The following is a 15,506-nucleotide window of genomic DNA, read 5'->3' as shown; positions in this document are numbered from 1 at the left end:
CTTCTAGCCAGAGGTAACATTTTGACACAGAAAAGAACTCATAGCACTTACACAAAAGACTCGTTTCAGAAAGGCTATCTTCAACATTATTAATAATTAAAACTTGATCATAAATTTAACAGAAAGTAGCTGATGATATATAGAAGCCAAAAAAATGTAAGGCTGGGTCAACACTATTTGAGAATATCAATATGTTGTCCTCAATTTCTAGAAGCTGAGAAATAGGGCAATTTCCCCCCATACTCTTGGCAGATAGCTAAAGGTCCGAGTTGTAAAATTTGAGACATTCTATTACTGTAGGAATGAACAAGAACAAGTAGCTCAGACATTAAAAACTACTGTTGCCTGATACATAAACACCAAGTAAAGAAACAAGTGAAACATGCCCCATTTGTCTGAATAGATGGTTAGGAAGCAAAAGATCACTGACTTATATTAAGTAAACATATTCGAAGCACCCAATAATCAATGAACTAGCAAACCAGCAAATATGCACCAACCTGATTGATCCATGACTTAATTGCTACATACCCTAAGCTAACTGGGCAATATCACAGTCGTCATTTACTGAACATGAAAGAATTTTTGAAGCCCTGACAACAACAGAATAAGGAAGACCAGGATCCCAAGTAAGGTTTAACAAGTGAGGAAAAGGTGTAACATAAAGTCATGAGAGATTAGAAAACAGAGTTAAGAGAAGGCACGGTCCCTAGACGGCTAACACTCAAATGACTGAGATTCCAAGGTCTCCAAAATTATGCAGAAAAATTACAGCTCAACATGGAAACACTCTGGCTCCAAGTACCATTTGCATATGAAATACCTCAGTGTGAGAAAAATGGAAACATTTTAGTTCTCCACTGCACATGACAAAGCATGTCAATATTACCTTTCTTTCGAAAGAGTGCATTTAGGTAATTTTCTGCTTGGCATTCAATCTTATCAGCGTTGGGCTGGCCCTGAGATGATAGTTTCTCCGTTGGTGTTGACTGTGAAGAATCAAGCGATGGTATACAGTCCTAGAATTATTAGAAAACAACAGAGCATAAATCACTTCACTCGAATGGGCTCCCACTACAAATGGCAAAAAGAAAAGTATTCACTGCAAGCTCACTTCTTCAACTTTTTAAACACACCAGATTATATAGAAAGAATATAAACGTGGGGGCAGGATGCGGGGACAGGTGTATGAAGAGTATCAGCCCTAACACGGGGAGCACATTAGCTTTATTCCTTACCCAAACAACGTCAGAAAAAGAAGAGAGAAAAAAAGAGGCTTAGCCGATCAAATTTACTGATGATGAATAGATTCACTGTCTGGCAAGTCAGTAACTGAATTCTTACAGAGACTTTTAACAAAGCAGATACGTTTACCCACTAATCTCACCATGCTGGATCTAGAGTCTCAAGATCTGCTGTCTTCTTGGCCCTTCTCATATATGCTTATAAGGAATCGGGATTCCTCACCGCACTGGCTGTTGCTTACACAGTTTATACCCTATGACAAGGAGCCCTGGTGGTGCCACGGCTAAGTGCCCAGCTGCTAATTGAAAGGTTGGCGGTTCGTACTCACCAGCTGCTCCACAGGAGAAAAGAAGTGGCAGCCAGTTTCCATAAAGATTTACAGTCACGGAAACCCAGGGGCAGCGGTGGGGTCGGGGAGGTCTGAGCGGCTGCTATGCCTTGGGATTGACTCAACAGCAATGAGTTTGCCTTTCGGTTTAGACAGTAGGCATTTCATATTAATAATTCACACAGGAGGTAATTAGGACGTTCAGAAGACTTCCAAGAGTAAATGAAAAGCCGTAAAAATTAGCACATTATCCCCTACTTATATACTCCTAAGAAATCAGACTCTACAGTGGTCTTGGAACTACACTGAATTTCATGAATCAAGAAATTCTAAGAAACAAATGTGAAATAAGGAAAAAGGATCACATTTCCACTGTGAGATATGTTAAATGGTAGGCTACCACACTTAGACTGCAAGATATACTTTTTATTATCAATATCAAGTATTTAGACATCCACTGTGAAGTCACAACATTTTCAGAATGAATTAAGCTAAAAAAATAAAAATTCTGTTACAGTTGTGTAATTAGTTTAGAAATATTTCACAGCACTAAAACTTACACTGACTGCTTCTCTCTGTAGGTTACAAAATGAACATTTTTCATCCATAGACCAGTCAGTCAGCTCTTCTGGTTCACAGTCTTTAAAAGAAGGAAAAATACTCATTAAATTCACTAACTTCATTAGAACAAACAAAAATCCCAATCTCTACAGCAGCAAGATGGTTTATCTAAAAATAAAAGTAGCTACTAATGCTAAGGGGAGAAGGCCCACCTTTAACACCAAATTGATGGCATCTAAAGGGAAATAGGCCAAGAAGGCTAGAGGAAGTTACACCTGCATCTCTATGGGGTCAGAGAGTAGCGCCCTGGTGGCCCAGTGAGGTACGCACTGGGCTGCTAACCACTGGGTCAGGAGGCTCTGCAGGAGAAAGAGGAGGCTGTCTGCTCCCACAGAGATTCCCAGCCTCAGGAATCCAATGGGGAAGTTGGTCTTTCCCAGGAGGGTTGCTAAGAGTCAGAACTGCCTCGATGGCAGTGACTTGAGAGAGTTATTTGGAGGGGAACAAAGAAACCAAAGCAATAGAGAACTGGTTAAAAGCTAACTCCCCAAAGTAGGATTCTGAGTATCACTGATGCCCTTCTGAGGGACTCCCTGAGTGGCACAGACAGTTAAGCGCGTGGCTACTTACTACCTGAGAGGGTGGTGGGTTGAAAGTTCTGCAGAAGGGCCTGGACAGAAAACCCTGACAGTCAGTTGCTGAGCCCTCTCGCTCAGCAGTTGCTGTGACACTCCCACTGGGGTCACCACAGGTGGGAACCTACAGGAGGGCTGAGTCTTTCCAAGCTATCAGCAACCAGGGAAATGGAGGGAAGGGCCAGGAAAGGGCGGACAACCTCACAGATTTCAGACAATGAAGTGCTGCTAAGAAAACAGATTCATGGCTTATAAACCAGCTCAGATTTTTTGGCTTTGTCATAAGATGTAGAATAAAATGCAGAAAAACAATACGTCATATTATTCAACATATACGTTTCTCTGCCACAAGGATGTCAGTTCTTTATAATCTAATAGTTGTAATAAAGAATAGAACTTCTGGAAAACAGTGCTATGAAAAGAGTAACAGCAATGCCATGCAACTGGACAAGTTCTTATGCCGACCTCAAACACACAAACCATTATCACCTGTGAAGCCTCCACTCACTGTTGCACCACAGTAATTGATTCCAGTACTCTTGAAACACACAGTAAAGCTGAATGCATGCTTCTGCCAGACTGCGCAGGAAACACGCTTACCCTTATGAGATGATAATACAATCAAGTTAGGCTCAGCCCCAAGGACTCTACTGTGTGAATCCAGTTATATAGGATGGAATAGAAGATAATACAATTTCTTGCAATATATAGAGTACATTGGGATCTCCCTTCGACTGTGGTAGCACTGGTCTACAAATAGTTCTAATACGTAGCTGAGCTTTAAAAGGGGGGGGGGAGGTGAGAACGTAGATCTATTATAGGGCAATGAAAAGATCAATGGATTTGAAGTCTCAAATATGTGGGATGAAATTCTACTTATTAGCTGTCATCTTGTCAAGCGGCAGAGATTTTTGCTTTAAGTGCCTCATTTGTGGATCAAATGGGGGGAGAAATGTGGGAATGATTTATAAACGACAAAACCCTGTGCAAAGGCTAATTAGTAAGCAAGCAGAGTGGCTGGTCATTAAATCTTTTTTTAGTCCCAAACCATCATGGGGGTGTAGTTAATAAGGTCAGTCTGCAGAGGACACACACTTTTGATTAAACACCTAGTTTAAATCACAGATCCCTGCCTATGACACAGACTGACAAGTCAAAAAACTTAAGCAATGAATTAAGAACTAAGAACCCATCCTCACAGAACTGCTGTCCTGTGTGGCCTTGCTGTTTTCAACCTGTCTTTGCAAAAGAATCAGACATTTGCACCTGGGCTGCTGGATGGTGCCACGCCTTTCACTAGAGGCATATCCGCTCAGTGCAGCAGCAGAAAGGATGTGGAATAGTGGCAGTGCGCCCTCTGCAGGAGGCAGGTGTTGGGAGGCACACCACCTCCCAGGAGTGGCCTTGGCCTTCCAGCCCCTTACTCCACTCTGGGTCCTGGAGTCATGCAGAGAAAAGGGACCCAATACTAAGCCTGGGGGTCCAGCTGAACCTGATCACCCATGAGTTGTTTATTGTACATCACTGCTGAAGCTAAACTTCACTCCCACGCCAGGCATAATTTTGACAGGCCAGATCAAAAATCTTACCCTCGGTTATTAGAACCTTGTGAATAGGAGCTATGAGAGAGTGGTAGTTACATAACCTCGTGTTATCTTGAGGATATTAAGAGTGAATGTGTGGAGTCTAGCCTGTTAATGAGTTTCCGGCCTCATGATGCCTCCTTGTGGCCACAGCTTTCTCATGAGGATTCTGGGAACTAACTAATCAATCCATCTAATGAACCTAATCTAATCTAATCTTACCCATCCATTGTCTGTCCCTCCATCCATCTATCCATCTTATCTACCTATTGCCTTGCCTTAATTTTCCTCTTGAGGAGTCAGGTGAAGACTTGCTGAGACCCATGAGAAGCCTCTTTCTCTGCTTCACTTTGCTGTTCAAGAGCCACACTCAGGGAGCTGGAAGAGCCATGTGGAGACCCATGCCAGCACTGAGATGCTGCCACCAACACCACTGGACCCACAAGACTTTGCACCCACTGGCCTGGGATCTTCCTGCATTTCACAACTTTGCATGTGCTGCATGACTCTGAAGAGAGATTTATGGACTGGTATTGGACTTATGGGCTAATATTGGACTTATGGACTTGATCTGGACTGGGCTGTTTTCTTAATTACAATTACTCTTTAATATAAAGCTCTTTCTTACACATATATGAGTGTCCTAGGATTTATCTTGTCAACCCAGCCTAACGCAGAGAGGAACCCAGTTTCTTTTTTTTTGGGGGGGGGGATTGTTGGTAAGGGGGTAACCATGAAGAAGGAGTAATTTTTGAAAAATAGTTAGAACGACTCACAAAGTTTTAGTTGTTGACTCAATGCTCAGTATGTTGACTCATTCCAAGATCAAGGCACTAACTAAACAAAACATGGACAACTCTGGATTGCTTAAGACAACTACCCGCTGTCAGGTAAAAACTGAGGTGTGATGAAATGATTGTTACTAATTTTAGTTACATAAGTAGGAGATCTTCAGGAGAAAGTTAGGTAAAGTAAATGACAACGTAGTTAAATAAATGTTATGGACTACTCCCATTGATAACACATTTTGTGGTTAGGTGCATCGAGTTAGTTCCGATCCATTGCCATCTTCCACCTAACAGAAGGAAAGGCTTTCCGGTCCTGCGCCATCCTCACAACTGTTCCTAGGTTGGAGCCCATCATTGCAGCCACAGTGGCAATCCGTCTCCTTGAGGGTTTTTCTCTTACAGATTACACACAACCCCCCATATTTTGCTGGGTTTAGAAATCTGTGACTGCTTGCAACTATTTAGTCATTTCTTTCTTTATTGCAGCTTTTGAATTTGCTTCCCAATAACTGATGGTGGATAGTTTTACATGTGGGGCTAAAGATTTTAAAAGATTAATTCTTGGTAACAAGATTTTCTGTTGATGTATTTAAAAAGTGAATAGTTAATAAAATACATTCAATTCATTCTTGAATATTGTCTGACTGTGAACCACATATTCTGCCTAACTTTTCAGTTCCAATATATAACGGTATAAGCTCAGAAAGGGTCAAATTATGTACATCATGAAATAGCCTTAAAGAAAGCTGATCATAAATGACTGAAAATATGAACCTTACACCCTAGAGATATGTTAAACTTGTGGTTAAAGTCTGGCTCTCATCATTTGATCTAATCTCTCTGGATAAGCATGAATCCTTGAGATCATGGAACAGTCGATTTGAAACATGAGTTTTCCACATACTGGATGTGACTGGGCAACTTAGCTCTGCTGAGCTTTAGTTTCCTCATCTGTAAAATGAGGATAATAAACGCATCTTAATGCAGTAGGAAGAACTGAACACATCGGTCAAATTTAAAACTACGCAAAACACCCAGTGAGCTTAACAGATGCTTCTTCCATTTTCTTCTAAATAGCTTCACTTCTTTTTAATGGTTTTGGTACTACTAGTAGTAGCTTTTATCCACAGTAAACACAGGGTTAAGAGTTGGAATTGGCTTGATGGCACCTAACATCACCTAGCAAAGAACCTTTGAGCTACCAAAGTCCACCAAGAATAGAGCAAAAAACATGAAGCACTGCCCAGCGGAGGGGGGGGGGTCAAGGGGGGAGATATAATGTGATTTAATTAAACATACTTTTTCATTATGAAAATGCCTTAGTAATATGAAAAAGTACAAAGGAGAAAAGGAAACGGATTCAGAATCCCATCATCCAGTCAAGGAGTAACATCTTGCTATAGATTCTTCCAGTTTATATTCTATGCTTCTGACAGCACGATTGTGTTGCTATTGTTAGTTGTTTCTGACCAACAGTGATCCTATGCTAGCAGAATGAAATACTGCCTGGTCCTAAGCCATCCTCACGGTCTCTGCTATGTTACAGCCACTGTGTCAATCCCCCTCATTGAGGGTCTTCCTCCTTCTTAATGACCCTCCACTTTACCCAGCATGGTACCCATCTCCGGGGACCAGTCCCTTCTGATAACACATCTTAACTCAAATAGTGCCCAACATGAACAGCACTCAAAAATGCCATCCAATAAATCATATTAAAAAGTAATGGTGTTGCCTACACATCATTATAAATAACTGAACACTGAAGCAAAGTCAGGTATAAATCAGGAGTCATTAAGCTTTTCTGCCAAGTATCAAATAGATATTTTAGGCTTTTGTGAGGCATACTATATGTCAAAATGATTCAACTCTACTGCTGAAGTGAAAAATCAGTCACAGACATGATATCAACTAAGGAAAGTGGCTGGTTCCAAAATCATCGCAATTAAACTCGAATTTCATAGAACTTTTATGTGTCACAGAATGTTAAACATCCTTTGCTTTTCCCCAACTGCTTGAACATCTACAAACTAGTTTGAGGCCACTAAAAAGCAGGCAGTGAGTTGGAGCTAATTCCCAGCCTGGTGGCCTCTGGTAAAGCCTCCATGCGATCTGTGGACCTCCCCACAGAAACCCCATGTGCATCTATCAGCTTCTTTACGCAGGCCTACAAAGCTGAGGCTCAGCCCACAGGTAATTTTCAACTTTTTGTAAATACGCAGAACCAGGGCAATTAAACCAGATGACTCCCAAGTAAAACAATCTGGCCTGCCAATAAGACATGAAAACAAGACTCAACGCTTGCTTGAAGCACCCTGTGACAAGGAAGAACTGGGTCCTAGAGGAGAGGGAAGAGGAGGAGAGCCACAGAGCAGGGTACATTTCTCTGAGAGTACACACACATTCCAAGGCTGGAAACCTCACTGCAAAGAGAGAAAGAGCTGTATTTTCCTCACAACGAGCATCTCTGGTTCACAGTGGGTTGCTAACTCTAATGTCCATGGTCCAAACCCACCACTCACTCCTTGGGAAAAAGGTAAAGGCTACTTGCTCCCTAAAGTCTTAGAAACCCAAGTTCCACACTATCCTGTAGGGTCAGTATGAGTCAGAATTGACTAGGTGCAGCAGGCTGGGTTCTTGCTGCTGTGTTCCTCAGCAGGCCAAAGCTCATGAAAACAGACCCAAGAAGATGGGACTTTTCAACCAACAAATTTTTAAAATGCGTGGTTAGAAGAAGAGCTTCTTTCAAAAATCACTCAGTCTAAAGTTAAACAACAACAACCCAAAATAAGCACTCCATCTGGTGGTAACTCTGAATTCAGTTTAAGAATTAAAATGCAAACCTTTTGTGATGCTGCTACATACGATATAAATTCTTCGATGGAAAGACCCATGGTGTGCCAACGTGGATGTATGAAGCGGTGGTATGAAACATACAATACACTTTCTTCACCTAGTAGCCAGTTTTGTAAACCTAAGCAAATCTACTTACACGCAACCAAAGAAGTATATAATAAATTCATGAAAAACATAATCGAGAGTAATATATAACTATTCTGCACTCTCCGATTACTTTAGCTCCTCAGCTTTGAAGAGTAACAAGGATTCAGATTTCAATGTATAAGTTTATTTGATTTATGCATATGGGCTTAGATAATAAGGAACAGCAATGCTTGTACTTAATAGTATCTAAGTATTAAACCACTGTTAAGGTTACCAAAAAAGTAAATATATAAATGCTCATTTGTTGAGAAAAAGGAAGAAACTGGATGCTCCTATAGTAAATTGCTTCCACCTGCTTTTTGCAAGAAAATGTACATTATTATAGCATTCGTTTAATTTTCCTTTAAACTAAATGGTTTTCTTCCTTGACCGAAACGTACATTTATTACTGTAGTTAGTTATTACTTAAAAATTATTTTATTGGGGGCTCTTACAGTTCTTATCACAATTCATACACATCCAACCATTGTGTCAAGCACATTTGTACATAGGTTGCCATAATCATTTTCAAAATATTTTCTTTCTACTTCAGCCCTTTTCCTCCCCCACCCCATCAGATCCTTTTCCTCCCCCACCCTGTCACCTTTTCCTTTTCCTCCCCCACCCTGTCACCTTCCTTCCCTCATGAATCCTTCATAATTTATCATTTTTTTTCATGTCTGATTGATGTCTCCCTTCACCCACTTTTCTGTTACTTGTCCCCCTGGGAGGGGGTTACAAGTACATCATTGTGATCAGTACAGCCTTTCTCCTCCCACTCTCCTGGTATCGCTACTCCCATTATTGGTCCTGAAGGGTTTCTCTCTCCTGGATTCCCTGTTATTTGACCTCTTAGCCATACCAGTGTATATACTCTGGTCTGTCAGGATTTTAGGACAGAATTGGGGTCATGATAGTGGAGGGGGCGGAGAGAGCATTAAAGAATTAGAGGAAAGTTGTGTGTTTTGTCAGTGCTATACTATTCCCTTGACTGGCTCATCTCTTCCTGTGAAGGGATGTCCAATTGTCTATGATGGGCATTGGATATCACCTCCACCCTCATTCACATTGACATTATATTTTGTTCTGTGTCTTTGATGCATAATACCTGATCCCATCGACACCTCATGATCACACATGTTTATGCTTCTCCCATGTGGGCTTTGTTGCTTCTCAGCTAGATGGCTGCTTGTCTACCATCTTTAAGACCCCAAGAAAGCTTATGGTGCCTGGCTATCAAAAGATACAGCATCTGGGATCTTAATGATTACTCTTAATAAAGTTTTATCAGGTATTTTTCATGAAAGAAAGTATGAATGTATCTAAAACACCTGCAGAAGAGTCTGAACCTGAGGTGACAAAGACAGTGAAGTAGGTATGTGAGACAAAGCCCACCTGAGATACAAAATTTAGCCAATTTTCTAGCCATGAAAAAATGAAAGACTGTATGTACACAGTTAAATATCAACATGAATTTTTAAAAAATCAATGAAATGAGATATCCAGCCAGCTGACTAATTATAATAACTGTAATAGAATAAGCCAGTTGCAGTAACTCCACAATGTTGCACAGCCACTAAGAATGTTTATTCAGATGTCTATGTACCCAGGAAAGTATGCTCTTGACATACTGTCAAACAAACAGTAGGCAGAAGAGTGTACATAATGAACATGCATACTACCGTTGTTAAGTGCTGTGGAGAGGGATGTGACTCACGGGTGACCTCACTGCTCAGTGCCATCCTCACAACTGTTGCTATATGTCGGAAGTGAAATTACATGCTGTGGCTCTTCATCCTTACTTCGTTTGTGTAACTCCCACCACATGAATGGGTCCAAAGCGAACCCACGGCCGCCAAGGCAATTCTGATGCACAGCCATCCTATATGGGGTTTCTGATGCTGTACGTCTTTATGGGAGCAGATGGCCTATTTTTCTCCCTGGTAGAAACAGGCAGGTTAAAAGGGCCTGCCCTGTGGTTAGCAGTCTCTGGCAGTGCCACCAGGGCTCCTCAATGACTGGGTATTGCTGGGTTAGGTGCCACTGAGTCCCTTCCAACCCTCTGCGACCTTATGCACAACACAACGAAACACTGCCCGGTCTTGTGCCATCCTCACACACTGTTCCGATGCCTAAGCCCAGTGTTGCAACCAAGGAGTCAGTCCATCTCCTAGGGCCTTCCTCTTTGTCACTTTAACAAACATGAAGTCCTTCTCCAGGGACTGTTCTCTTTTGACAACATGTCCAAGGTACATACAATGAAGTCTCATCATCCTTGCCTCGAAGGCACACTCTGGTGGCACCACTTCCAAGACAGAATGGATTGTCCTTTTAGTGGTCCATGGTACTTTCAATGTTCTTCTCCAGGACCACGATTCAAATGCACCATATCTCCTTCGTCTTCCTTAATCAATATCCAACTTACACATGCAAATGATTGGGTGACAGCATGCAAATAAGGTGTAGGAGACACTAATAAAGGGATTGCATGATACAATAGATGGATGTATGGATTGTGATAAGCACTGTACAAGCCCTCAATAAATTAAAAAAAAGGGGGGGGATTGCTCAGTTTTGCCATCCTGTTGGATATACAGTGATCCATCTCAGAAAAAGACACGGAGAGTCATGACCACTAAGAATAAAGAGCAGTAACACTGAAGCACTTCCAAGATTCCTGTGTGGAGGACGGGAAGCCACCGCAAACAGAATGGTGGGCTTCCTGGCCTACAGAGAATAAAACTGAGTTGTTATGGGTAGGGGCTGGCATGAAGAGTGGGGTACACTGTGGGCACTTATCAGCACTCAAGACACTTCCTAATACTTGTCAGAGCAGGGCAAAGACCAAGGGGATCTGAAGCTGAGAAGGACCAGAGTGAGATGTGCCTGCCAGCACGTCTAAGAAAAATCACCGAGGACAAAAGAACTATACACCCTAATGTTTCTGAAGCTGACTTGTAATGTGCTAACTTCCCTAATAAGCCCCATCATACTGGATGTTGGGCCACTGCAACAATGTGATGCAGAAGACTCTGGATATCAGAATAGGATACTCAAGGCTGGAGGGTGGGGACAGGTCGGACCTCAGCCTCATGGGAATCAGCCTTGGGTGGATGGGTTTTAGTCTTGTGAAGTCCGAGGAGCTCAGCCATCACACCCCCAAGCCACGTTTTGTACGAGGTTTAGTACGAATACACTATAACTAATTTATAATAAAAGAATATCAATGCAAACATTTATCACTTACAGAAATTTTCTACAAGTATTACTTGTACAATAAAGAATTTTAAAATTAAAAAATGCAGTCCTCTCTACATACAATAATGAATTAATCTCCGAAAGACTGTAAGCCATAACTACATACGCAAAGAAATAAATAACAGTAGGGTGAGCGAAAGGCGATGAGCCACAGGCTGCAATTTGGATCATCAGGCTTTTTACCAGAGAGTTGAGTTGTGATGCTGAGTTCATCTATAACTGAGGAGTTAGGGAAGTAAAGCTGAAGAAACATCAAGCACAGGCTAAACCCATGATGCCTTAAACACTTCCTCTGTTCACAGGGAAGCCCTCCAGAAAAATAAGTGGCACCTATCAGTTGATAATGCTTACAACAGATGTGACTATTTAAGTACGGTAAGTGTAGTAATAATTAAAAACAAGCAAAAAAAAGCATTGCTATCAAGTCAATGTTGGCTCATAGCAACCCCCACAGTGGGTTTCCAAGACCGTAACTGCTGACCATGCTGATGGAGCCAAAAGTTGAACCACTTCACTCCAGAGCTCCTAACTATGGTAATACATATGATAAAATGAGAACATGGGGATTAAAGGCAGATATTTCAAAAATCGTCTTGGCCTGAAGAATCATACAGCACCGGAATGGGCACATTTTGATCTCCAGCCTTAAAGGGTGCCAAAGGCACATAGTTCTTCTGCCTGAAGATCGGCGACTGGCACAAATGGTCTGTCACAGACACTTTCAGCTCTATGACTTCTGCTCAAGCATTCTGCTCAGCATTCATGAAGAAATGGCATGTCTCCCAATGAACAAAGCACTGGTGCCTACTTCATCCACACCACCATCACTCCGGAACTCAAGACTTCTTTTTCAGAAGAAAGAACCTTCAGAAGAAGCTGGTTCTCAGTGGACTGAAAGGGACAATACGTTCCCGGGATGACACCAGGGTTGGCACAGAAACTGATCATACAGTGGCCATGTTCAGTCACGAACTTCCCCCAGCCCCCCGCCACGCGGCCTTGCACACTTTCCAGGAGAGTGCGTACTTTGCGAGACTGTGATACTTGAAACTTACCTTCCCGCAAAAAAGTTACTTGGATTTAGAAAGTTCTCCCGCCGCGTGAATTGTTTCAGCTTTGAGAAGCAAGAACAAGGCAAAAACATCCCTAAAACCTAATACAACCAGTACCCATCTTCTAAACCAAGGGCGGGAAACATCTGGCCCATGGTCTGTGGAATTATCCACACCAGCTAACATCGCACACCTCGCCAAAGAAGTTCCAGCCATCATATTAAACCGCAGACCAAACCCACTGCCATGGAGTCCACGCCAACTCAGCGACCCTATAGGACGGGCTAGAACGCGTTTCTGAGACTGCAGCTCTTTGCCACAGTAGAAACCCCCTTCTTTCTCTCTCCCACGGAGCTGGTGGTTTTGAACTGCAGACCTTGCAGATCACGGACCAATTCATAGCCACTATCACTATGCTACCAGGGCTGTTCCCCCCCACCTGTGCGCAAAAAAATTATAAAGCTCAACGTAAGTCTACAGGAATGTGACTAGCTGCGCTTCTACGCAAGCAAAACAACTAAAGATTGGTTTCACACCAATTACAACACAGATCACAATCACCACTTAACTTACTCTTTTACAAAGAAACAATACTCTACCATCAGATTTAAGATCCTATCTGCTGAGGCAGGTTCTCCCTCAGAAGTGTTGATAGTTAAGCCAGGATCCTTCAATTCCTGGCCAGTGGGGGCAGAAGGTGCTATCTGGGTCTTTGCTGGTGTCCCTAGGGGAAAAGGAAGGAGGGCATTTTGAGTCCTAGAGGCCCAAACTGTCTGCAAAGCGGTGAAGAGGACTGTGAATGGATTGAGGTCTGCAGGAAATCTGAAGGGTGGGGGCAGAAATTAGCGCATCTGTGAAACCTGGGCGCTTCAAGAGGAAAGTCTAACCTGTGTGCCCAGTGCAGACTCAGGCAGACCTGGCATTTACCTTTGGAGAGTCTGCTGAGAATGTGTTTGTAGAAGGACCAGAGAAACATTCTGTATGAAACAGACCCTAAAAAACAGGGCAGCTGAAGCACCAAGCTGTTTATGGAGAACCAATCTACCTTCCTTCCTTCCTTCCTTCCTTCCTTCCTTCCTTCCTTCCTTCCTTCCTTCCGCTGAGAGACCCTTAAGAGGCACAGTCCTTGGTGTTTCAATTATGCTCTAGGACGTCCTCACCATGAATGAGTAGAATCCTGGAAGAGGACGACGACTTCCAAACGGCATAATGGAAGCATAAGACGGTGAGCACCCAGCAGTGCTTCTTGGTTTGGCAGACTGAGTTGACGAGCTACAGGAGACAATCTGAAAGCTTCAATGCCAGACAGCAGCGGGAGCCCAAGGGCCTCAAGTCAGTCCTTCAAACAGTGTTTGAGAGCTGACTGGCTCCTGGGTAGGTTGCACACCACCTTCCAACCACAAAGACAATAAAGTCCTTTGGATTACATTTAAGATAGCCCCCAGGTACCTTCAAACCAGATGAGAAGGACTCACATCGCTAATATGCTTATTATCCTAGAAAATTCCCATCCCTGCCTTTGGCAGAGTTTAAGACTAGATAAAGGCTATATGGACAAAAAGAAGTGTTTATAAATTTAAGACTTCCAAGTAAATTGAATTTAGAGTTTTATAATTTTACAAATAAGTTAAATTTCCATTGATATCTCATACAAGTACTACACATAGTATGATTACTACCCCTAGAAAAAAGTAAAAGTTGACACAACTACGTAAGGTTCTTGATTCAGTCAGCTGTATGTATGTCTGTCCAATATTCCTTGTTTTAGTGATAAAAATACACACAGTGCACTTTTAAAATATATTTTTAAATTTTATACTGATTGATATAGGGCTGAATTCTCAACCTTTGGGTTGTACCCCTTTGGGGGTTGAACGACCCTTTCACAGGGATCGCCTAAGACCATCGGAAAATACAAATATTTCACAATATATAATTACAATTGTTTTTGTGATTAATTACTATGTTTTAATTACCATCTGTTCAATTTGTAAGAATGAAAATACATCCTGCATATCAGATATTTACATTATGATTCACACCAGTAACAAAAGGACAGTTACAAAGTAGCAACAAAATAATTGTATGGAACTGTATTACACTGTATTAAAAGAATTACAGCATCAGGAAGGTTGAGAACCACTGATATAGGGGGAAAATACATATGAAAATCATTTACCACCTTGAATATTTTGATGACATACTTTTCTTTTCTTTTTTTACTGCCAAAACAGAATCAATTAGCTTAGAGTGCATGCATTGCAACCTGTTTGTTTTTTCCCCACTTAACAATGACAATCTTTTCACATCAAGAAGTAACTTTTACAACCTAAGCTCCAATGGCTGCATATACTCAGTTATCGCTGTAGCGTAAGTTACAAATAACCCTATTTGAACAGACAAACCAACAAAATTGGGAACAACCTTAAGAGCATCCCAGGGAGCAGCCTTACAGGTAACATTTGCACCTGGAGCCAGAGCCCTGCAGGCAGTTACAGGTTCCCAATGTCCAAATTGTAAGGCCGCCTAGCCCTTTCAGGGACTGTCAATTTGGCCTCATTTAATGATTGGACCAACCCTTATTTGCAACAAATTCTTCATCACAATGGCTTCACTGGCTGTGTATGTGCAGCTTTTATATCATTACTAAAGCTTCAAGACTTTTCTTAAGGACGAAACTCAAACCCACTGTTGTGGGGGAGGATTCCAGCTCAGAGAGAACTAGAGGTCCGAGTTTGACTGACCCACGGGGTTTACAAGGCTATAAATCATGGAGCTGCTGGGCTTGAACTGCTGACCCTTTAGTTTGCAGTTCTAATGCTTAACCTGTTTCACCACCCAGCTCCTTTCCTACACTAAACCCAAAGCCAAATCTACAACTTGACCCTATCGAGGGTTTCCTAGACTCTGAATCTCTACAAGAGCCGATAGATTCACCTTTCTCCGTGGAGCGGCTGGTGGGTTTGAACTGCCCCCTCCAGAGGGAGCAGCCCATGCCTGAACCACAGCACCATCAGGATCCCATTTCTGTATTAAAGGGTAAATATGAACGGCATGCTCCTGTTCTGACTTAGCTA

The 15,506-nt window shown here is 42.1% G+C and overlaps 1 protein-coding gene across 11 annotated transcripts in view; it reads right to left on the bottom strand.

The window, feature by feature from the left end:
• The window catches only part of LCORL (ligand dependent nuclear receptor corepressor like), a 201,201-nt gene that overhangs the window by 130,272 nt on the left and 55,423 nt on the right, over nt 1-15,506 (bottom strand). For 10 of the 11 annotated variants that reach the window (XM_075544492.1, XM_075544493.1, XM_075544485.1 and 7 more), the window contains exons 3-4: nt 2,134-2,213; nt 890-1,019 (exon numbers count right to left, since the gene is read on the bottom strand). The exons of the other annotated variant lie outside the window; for it this stretch is intronic. In XM_075544492.1, coding sequence (XP_075400607.1) covers nt 890-1,019; nt 2,134-2,213 — 210 coding nt within the window. The remainder of the gene's footprint in view (nt 1-889; nt 1,020-2,133; nt 2,214-15,506) is intronic. 11 annotated transcript variants of the gene reach the window in all.

This window comes from Tenrec ecaudatus, chromosome 3 (assembly GCF_050624435.1).
Source record: "Tenrec ecaudatus isolate mTenEca1 chromosome 3, mTenEca1.hap1, whole genome shotgun sequence".
Taxonomy (NCBI): domain Eukaryota; kingdom Metazoa; phylum Chordata; class Mammalia; order Afrosoricida; family Tenrecidae; genus Tenrec; species Tenrec ecaudatus.
The sequence above is the reverse complement of the archived record's forward strand: the minus strand, read 5'-3'. Positions and strand labels throughout refer to the sequence as shown.